General features: G+C 33.5%; 1 protein-coding gene across 7 annotated transcripts in view; it reads left to right on the top strand.

Moving 5' to 3' along the window:
• Nucleotides 1–9,666, top strand: part of LOC106884293 (bridge-like lipid transfer protein family member 1) — a 213,773-nt gene that overhangs the window by 157,280 nt on the left and 46,827 nt on the right. For 6 of the 7 annotated variants that reach the window (XM_014935660.2, XM_052972555.1, XM_014935618.2 and 3 more), the window contains one exon: nucleotides 3,972–4,301. The exons of the other annotated variant lie outside the window; for it this stretch is intronic. In XM_014935660.2, the coding sequence (XP_014791146.1) occupies nucleotides 3,972–4,301 (330 nt within the window). The remainder of the gene's footprint in view (nucleotides 1–3,971; nucleotides 4,302–9,666) is intronic. 7 annotated transcript variants of the gene reach the window in all.

Genomic DNA, 9,666 nt, shown 5'->3' with positions numbered 1-9,666 from the left:
GTGTGTGTTTCTATGTAAGTATCTGTGTGTGTATATATACTGCCAAAGACTGAAAATGGTGTAAACATGTCTCTAGAGTTAAGGATTGTTTTCAAATATTTAGAAAATTGTATTAAATTGTGTTTAAAAGTTTCCATTTAGTTTCCATGTGAATGAGAACAGCATCAGCAGCTGCCTTCATGGTAGTGGACAGCTAGCTGAGAAGTTTTCAGCTGTATCCAGTCACTGACAAGATATGCATTCTGAAGGCAAGACACTGATGGACACGTAATGGTTAAGTTTGCCTGGCCTTAATAAGGTATGATGAGTCATAAGGCTCACTGTTCCACCAAGTAGTAAGATGCGACCTGGATCGATGAGTGATATGTTAGTTACAGTGTTGACTTGCAATTGCTTTTGTGAGAGAAAAGTACTCCTAATAGGAACACCACGTATTCATTGACCTCCTTCATGGATCCTTTTTGAAACAGTCCATATTGGCCTTAAATATTCTAAAGCCAGCCAAATTTGGCCTCTCATACCTGATCTACAATGTCATTCTTAAAATAAACAATTACATCATTGAGATCTCAAAGCTATGAGATAATTCATGATTAATTGAGGAATGAAGAAGTTTTACATTTGACTGAGTAATTCGAATGCAAAAGGGTTAAATAAGGAAGAAGTTATTGGATAACAGATTTGGTAGTTTCCCGAGAGTATATTTATAAGTCAGGTATACATCTATTGTATGACAACTAAAACTTCACAAGGATTGTCAGTTATTTAAAACTAAATGGTTTTTCTATTTCAGATACCAGTGGTAAGTAAAGTAGTTTAGGATTTGTATATATAATTACCAATCATTATTAATATTTTCTTTCTCAAACCATCACATTGACCAAGTTAGAAGAATTAGTAGTATTTTGCATGCATTAAAAAAAAATCCTCTAGTTTGTTTCTGCTGTGTTAATTCTTAGGATTGTCAAGATATAAAGTTGTAAAAACATTTGCTAATGCAAAGACTGACTGAATACATTGAGCAGAGTCAAATTTATTGCACTATTGGGTTGACCAAGACTGCTTTCTCCCCTAGCATTTCTATATATATAGGTTACAAACCTCATTAAGGGATAGCAAACTCCTATGAAAGTACTGGTTAGTTACCTATACAAAGAATGTTGAACATTAGAGTTAATATTCAACTGTAAGGTAACTATATAACCCATGGTTTATATCTATCTATCTATTACAGTAAAATAAGAAAATAGAGAGATAATTAATAAATTGTTATTCATTAATTAAAAAAATTGACAAACATCTCTTACAGCTGTTTCAATTCTAGACCTTCAGTAAATTAATGAAATTAAAAATTATTTGCAAGTCGAATCTTGTGGTCTAGAATTGCAACAGCTGTAAAAGATGTTTGTCAGTTTTTTAATTAATAAATAATAATTTATCAATTATCTCTCTATTTTCTTATCTTATTGTTGGCATCTCAGTAATGTTGGTATATATATATGTATGTATGTATGTATGTGTGTGTGTGTGTGTGTCTATATATATATATGTATATGTAGTTCAGATTTATAGAGAAACAAAAGACAAATGTAGGAACAACAAGCAGGTGTATTAGTTTATCGCTTGGGAAAAATGGAAAAGTCTTTTAACATTTCAAGCCTATGCTCTTCGACAGAAAGGAATAAGGGGAAGAAAATAGAGAGAGAATGAAAAAAACGAAGGGAGAAAATATAGGCATGTGTTTACATACACTTATTCATGCACTTATACACATGTACATGTATTTATGTTAACATATATGTGTGTGTGCGTATCTCATTTACTTGTTTGAGTCATTGGACTGCGGCCATGCTTGGGCATCACTTTGAAGGCTTTTTAGTTGGATGAATCAACCCCAATACTTTTAGTCTTTAAGTCTGGTACTTAAAATCTCTTATGCCAAACCACTAAGTTATGGGCATGCACACAACTTTTTTGCAATCGATGGTGCCACACACACACACACATTGGATTTGCATGACTGAAGATGTGCAGCAATCATCAGATTGTTGACACTGAAACTTAAAGTCCTGTATGTGAATCTCCATACCTGTATCAGTGTGTGCACGTGTATTGGAAAATTATTTTAAACATGAACCTGGTTGTTCTAGGAACATATGAACAATTCATTATGATAATTAGCATAATTACAAGAACTTCCTGTTATCACTCTTCACACTGTAATTAAACTGATATATCCTCACTTTCTTCTTCACTGAAACGATATCAACTGGATATCAATTACATCCTCATCATCTTCCTCCTCATGATTTTGAGTGGAGATGAGAACAATGATGATGTAATGATATTAAGTCAATGTGATTGCTGTGAATAGAATGAGGATATTGGTTTAATTACATTGTGAATACCAATAATGGGCAAGTCCTTGTAATTATCTTAATTTCATAATTGCATTGTTCATCGAAAAACCATGTTCATTCATGAAATAGTTTTTCAACCCTCACTTTTGCTAAGAAAATTCTTGTCATGTTTATTATCATGACCGCTCTTGTACATTTTGCCTCCTGTACCTGAAGGAGGATTTGTATTAAATTCTATCTGGAATTTTCCAATTAAGAACAAATGAATATAGTGTCCTAACACGTCTATAGTCAAATGGCTAAAGCTAGCAAAATAGTCGAATTGTTAGAAGATTTAATTCATTGAAAATGTAAAATGGTTTTGAGACTTGTGGCACTTGACTGTAAATGTTAGTGTGTATGTAGTATGTTTTACAGTAGAAGTGTCAACATTCGGAGTGGTAACTACGGTTGTGCAGTTTGTGATGTAGTTGAACACTGTGAGTTTTCTACTTAATGATCAAAAAATCAATTACAACAGTCAGTGTATTTTGATACAAGTGAAGTTAGGATTTCTTCTTTTATTCCATAATAATTACACACACACACACACACACACACACACACATACACACACTCTGGTTCAATATCACTTTGTTTGTCAGTTGGTCAAATACCTAACCGACTAATTAATTGATCAGACCTTGATAGCAATGACAGGACTTTGACTAACAAAAAACTGATTGTGTGTTTAACTAGCACATTAAACAAATGATCGATTAATTAGTTGGCTAGATGCTAACTAATTGACTAACAATAATGAAGTAATATTTAATCAGTGCATGTGTTATCATTGTTGGTGTACTGACCTTCCCAAGACACAGCAAGATTTGTTTCAACTCGTGAATTTGCATCAAGAATCTTGCAAGCCAAATACAAAAGTGAAGTCAACTTAGTTTGTTATCTTTTTACCAGGGTCGATAATAAAGTACCTGTCAAGGTGGGGTGGGGGTCATTATAATTAACTACTCCCCTCCCAGCCCAAATTTCTCACCATGAATTTATGTTAGAAGCAAATATTATTATTATGCACCATTTTCAATAAAGTTGAAAATACAGAGTGCAGAAAATAATCTCTTTAGAAATTATATTGAAAAAGAATTAAGAAAAACAAACCTTCAAATTTCCTATCGGAAAGACTATCCTACACCGGGGCCATGTATAATGGCTATCCACAGATTTGTACATCCAGAATTTGATAAAACATTGATATATTTCATACAGCTAATCTATTTATGTTGTGAGATTACTCTTAGAAATAGTTTGCAGGCACATTTTTGGCTAAATGTTTAAATGCTTTTATGCTTAAATAAGCTGTATTTTTAGCAAAACTCTTCACAGATGCACTTACTTGTGTGTTTTTATTTTTTCCCCTGTATTAGAATTATTCCCAGTGGAAGCATGTTTTAACCGTATGTGCTGATATTGTATTGATGTGAAGCAGTGCATGTTTTTTTTTTTATATGATACCCTTTGTTTTGCTTTATGTAATCATTGTTTGCTCCCTTTTTTTTATGTTTTTTTTTTTTTCTCTACATATCTACATATCTATATATTGTTGCCTGATCGCAGATGTGTTTAGCTCCTCCTGCAGTAGTTCTGTGACCAGTGAATCACCACAGTTTGTTTCTGTTATGAAATCACTCACTTCCCCTGCCTTGCATATATATAACGGTACAGGACCATTGATTGACCAAGACTACTCCTGCCATGATAGCAATGGTCATCTCTCTGGTCAGTTATCGACTGCGTCCTCAAAATGCCGCCTAGCTGGACCGATGACTTCTGGCTCTAAAAACTACCATTTCAAGAAGCACCATAGAAGGGCATCGTCTGGGGATAAATGGAAAATTCAAGTCAGTCAAGAATTAAAAGCTGAAATTGCAAAGTTTTCAGGCAAAGGTTGGCTTTATTTGTTCTCTTTAAGTTCTTTTTTTTTTAATTTTTTTAAAATTTTATATCTATGCAGTTTTCTTTTAACTCTTCTTTCTTTTTTATCTTACAACATTTACCTTGCACTGACTGTCTTGTTTATTTTCCTATCAATGTTTTTCCATCACATAGCTTTTAATAAACATGTATTTTTGCTGAGTAATTTCTGCTTTCTGAATCAGTGGTTTTCTTTTATAAAACCACCAGAAACCATTGATGTATGAATGAACGTCTAAAATATATTTTCCCCACCGAGGAGAGCAAACGTATTTTAGTGATGGTAAATGGATTTCTACAGCAGCAGAAATGGATTGATGCCCATGGGTGGGTTGAATGATGGAAAGGAAGAATATCCAGATTTGAATTTAGTGGGATTGAGGGAAAACCTTAGTAAGGAGGTCAGGGTACATATTTTATGGGAAAGAGAGCAAGATTAAAGGGATCTGATTGAAACTGGATACACTGCTATCCATAAGTTTGAATTTTGTTCCAGCCATTTACTTTGTATCCTTAGGTAAGACATGTTATTTTATTTGCTTCTGTCTACCTAGTAAAAATAATTAGAATTCACTTCTTTGTTTAGAAGCTTCTGGTGTCTGTCGTCAAAATACACTGCATTTCATTCAAAAGGGCTTAATTTGTAAAACTGTCCAAAAAAAAAAAAAAAAAAAAAAAAAAAAAAAAAAAGCAAATGTCTAACTGCCATTTCATTCCATCTGTGCTAAGCAAGGACGAAAATGGAGATAATACAGTGAATATTCAAAAATAATATTTATCTAAATAATTATTGTTTTTTTGCAACTATTTGTTTCAAAAGATTAGGATGGTGCCTGTGGCTAAATGTCTCCTGCTGGGGCTGTTATTTAGCATTTACTCTGACTTGTCACCTTAGTTAATAACTCTCTCTATTAACCAGTGTTTTAGGAACTCTTACTGCAGCTAGACTGAAAGGAGCTCATACATTACAGTTGGTGTAAGCTTGCTTGTAGAAGATGGCATAAAAAGGTGGTTAAGATTCATGTCAGGATCACCTTAAACATTTCACTTTGATATTGTAGAAAAAAAAAAAAGAAATGAAAGAACAAACTAAATATTAAATCATTTAAGCCCTTTTCAGCAACAAAAGAAAGAATCTTTGTATGGTTACTCCATCTGCAAGAAAGAGCTGTTTAATCTCCTCCAAATAACATTCTACTATTTTAAAAAAAGATGAAGTTACATTACGTACATATCCCTACACAGAAAGGATGGCTACAAAGTGCTTTTGTTGATAGGTTTGTGGGATCAAACTCAACTTGGAACTAAATAACAACATAATACAACAGAATGTTGCCAAAGTAATGAAACGGTAATTAATAAATGGCAAAAAGAAAGAAGCATAACAAACCAACAGACTGACTGAATACGGTTTCTGTGCAGGTCTGAAATGATGTCTTATTTTAAGGAATATAAACTAAATTCACAGTAAAACAAAACTAAAAGAATCAATGAATAAACAAATGTTGGTAGATTCCTTTGATTTTAGAATATAAATTGTTGTTACCAATTCTCATGTTTTAAAGATTTATTTCTTTTGTAATTGGTGCTTATATACTTAGATGCTAATGGTATGTTTTAAGGATTAGAAATTCTAAACTTCATTGAGAGAGGAAAAGATAAGTTTGTAGCTTTATTTTACTTTCCCAGACTGTTTAGAAGTGTGATTAAATTTGTAACTGTTATTGTTATTGTTGTTGTTGTTAATGCTGTCATTGTTATTAATATTGCTTTGTTAATTGAATTCTCTTACAGCGTTTAAGGCTCATATGGCCGGCCGTTGGTTACCATATTGAAAAAAAATTCTTATGTTTTTATTCAAACCTGAAGTAGCTTTTCCCTTCCCTCAAAATGCCCATCCCTGCTAAATAGAATGATTAACGGACAAAGAAGAAGATAGATTGAGGAAACATTATTGGTGATTTTTAGCCCCTCCCTAATGAAGAACTCAGAAATATGAGGCAAGCACTGAATTCGGTCCTTCATAGTATCTAGATCAGTTGCCTTCCTATCAACTTTACTTCCGATGTCTTTATTCTTCTTTGATGGCATGTACATGTCTTTGATATTACTAAGTTTAAAGCATAGGGAATTTTGAGGTTTTAAAACTGCATAAACTAAATTCTTAGTTTGTCTGATTATAAATCTACTTCGATTTCCCAGTTGTAGACATATTGATGTCTTTGAGAAACATCACACACTCTTATTCTTTTTTTGCACACAAGTTGGTGAAGTAGTAACCAATTTTAGTTATTAAAAGCTGTTAACGACACTCATTGGACAGGAGGCTATGGATAGTGTGAAATGCTACTCATGGGGTTACCAATGGGGCAGATTTTATGTGGTCATTCAAGCTGCTAGAAATAACTGACAAATATCCCTGAAATCTTACTATTGTTAGAATGGTTATAGCTGAGATGGCTCTGATGACGGGTGTGTTATGTCTGACATAAGGCTAAAAAACAGTAACTGGTTCTAGGCATAAGCTAATGAGGGAGCCTCAACATAGTTTCTTGATTTGCTCAGACTAGCAGCCAAATTTCCTTTAAATCAAGACCTATTAACTGAAATGAGAAGGATGCTTTGAGACTGCTATCCTAAATACACTTTGAACTAAACAGAAAAAAACGGTTAGATTACCATTGCTTAGTTAAGGATGACCAGGGGCTAAAAAATCAATCTCTTTGATGCTGTAAAATAATTGACTGAAATATCAATAGTTTTCTTTGTTTTTCAAAATAATGAATACACAAGTGTCTGAGGCTGTTTACCACAGCAACCAGAAGTATATTCGTTTTTGTACATGAGAAACACAAACAAAGGAATTTTGGTTCTGGGAGTCTACACATTGTTCAGTAATAGCATTGCCTGAGAAAGCACTCTTTGAACTGAAGATGTTTAAACTATTTTTTTTCATTAATTTTGGGGGAAGTCATCAGTTTTTATTTTGTAAGATGTGAAGTGCAACGGTGAATTGATTTGATCTAAGAATATGTTTTTCTCCAAGGGTGAACTTAGACATGCAAGGCCCCAGTCTTGATACTTTACAGCAGCTAATGCAATCAACTTCTCTCTCTCTACTCCACTGTCTTTCACTCTGTTCCTATTCTAAAAGATGTTGTTACTGGTGTGGTACACTTAGTTGTTTGAGCAGATTTGCCTCAGTATTTCCCTGCAAAGGAAACAGTAGCGTGGGGATGGGGGAGGACTGTCTATGAGTTTGATGAGTAGACAGACCTTTCGAAAACTTGGTGCCCCCTGGAAAATTAAAGTGAAAAGGATCCTTGGTAGTGAAAAGGGTTTAGAACCAGTGTGTCAGATAATCTAATGAAGCTCTTCAGCAGCGTTTCTAGTGGTACCCACTCGGATGTTGTTGTGTCTTTGTGATGTTGAGTGATTAGGTGGGTACTGATGTGTTAGGGTGTAGGACGCAAAATATGAGCCCACCCCACACACTTTAAAAATGGTTTGGAAATTTGGCATAGGAAATATTGGTGGTTCTTTGGATTGGATGAAATGGTTTAAAGTCTGAGGAGTCTGACTTTTAGTTGTTATATGAGGTTGTCCTACCAAACTGGGGATAAACTAAACCAAAACAAATGTATGTCACACACATATTAGGGAAACTTTATATGTGCACTCTTTAGTACATGTACACACACACACACGCACACGCGCACGCACACACACACTTCTTTGAAGTATATTTTTAATAATTGTAGTCTTTTTATTCTTTATTTCATTAAAATTGATTTTCATTATTTCACGTTTTTCTATCTTAATGACTTTTCTAACAAAACAATCTTTGGAGAAAAAACTGGTGTTAAATGAAGATTAACTGTTTAATCTAATGAATTATTAACCAGTGCTGATTAGCTGCAAAGTTTATCTGTTGCAATGGCAGTGCAGTTAGATTTTTCATTTAGGGGAAAAAAGAATTATACAATAAAACAAAAGACACCTCAACAAATACAGTCTGTTGGTTTGACATTAATCTCTTTGGTGTATTTCATTATTTTGTTATTTGGTTCTGTCCTTCCTCTTCCCCCCTCCCCCCAATGCTGATATATCTAAAATGGTCACTGTAAAGAAAAAGAAAAAGAAAAAAACAACCCATTAAGAGAAGGATTGGTTTATAAAAAAAGAAAGTTGGCATCTAATATGTTCATTATGAAGAAGGCAAAAAATGCTAAGGGTGGGGGGGATTGTTTTATATAAAAAAAAAACAAAGACGTTGGTGTTGCTAGTATTAATTTAATGTTGAAAAACAAAAGCAGTAGAATGTTGATAACGATTATGAATTAGATTAAGATTTTTACTAACACAGTGACAGCAGAATAATTTGAAAGTTCTCTTCATAAACATATGACTTTAGATTTAATTCCATTGCTTGGCACCTTGAGCAAGTGTCTTTTACTATAACCTTGGGTAGAAGACACTTAATAATCAATGGCAGATGAGTGCAATTTGGGAGACTGATAATGTGCAGAAGATAGTTTTATCTCTTCTGCTCATTAAATATATAAAACAAGTGATAACAGTTTAGTGGGGCCTTATTTTTAACCTGTGTTTCTTTTTTGCCCTTTCTTTGAGGGAGACTCTGTGCTAACACATATTTGCATTTGTGGTAGAGCTATGTATAAAAAGTGGTGGAAAAAGTTTAGTTTAACACCCTCTGCTGTATTAGGCATAGCTTGCTGGGTGGAGGAGTGGGGAAAGTTTATGAAATTAGTGAGAGGATGTCTCCTTGCAGTATTCCACTTAATTACTAAACTCTAGATGTCTTGTTAAATTCATTGCAGGTTTAGTGACCTGAGAAATTGTTTCAGTCAATATTTTTTGTATCTTTAGGGTGTTTTTCTTTAATATTTTCTTTGTGAGTTTGAGGATAGCAAAGAAGGGAATTGAAAGTGATATCAATGTAATTCTGAAAAGAAGCTAGGATGGGCTCAACTGGAACTGTGGTCAGGCAATAAAAGAAAATCTTCACAAAGTAGCAAACAGACCATACAGATCGAGACTGAGATCAATATGAAACATGAACAAAATTCCAAAGCGGCAGCAGCCCATAAAACGGACAGCATTGTAGACACTTCAATCAACAATTTAAATTTTTGTTTTTGTTTTCGTTTCAGACAGTTAAGTGAGGTTATTTTCATAATTGTTAATTATCCATTCGAGGAGACACAAAATGTAATAAAATGCAGTGTTTTACATGATTTTATGAATATTAAAATATTCTCTTAAAACTGTTTTTTTTTAAAAATTACTAAACACTTGAATTTTAGTTAGTATATAT

The sequence above is a fragment of the Octopus bimaculoides genome, chromosome 13 (assembly GCF_001194135.2).
Source record: "Octopus bimaculoides isolate UCB-OBI-ISO-001 chromosome 13, ASM119413v2, whole genome shotgun sequence".
Classification (NCBI taxonomy): Eukaryota; Metazoa; Mollusca; class Cephalopoda; order Octopoda; family Octopodidae; genus Octopus; species Octopus bimaculoides.
Note: the sequence above shows the minus strand (reverse complement) of the source record. Positions and strands in the feature narration are given on the sequence as shown.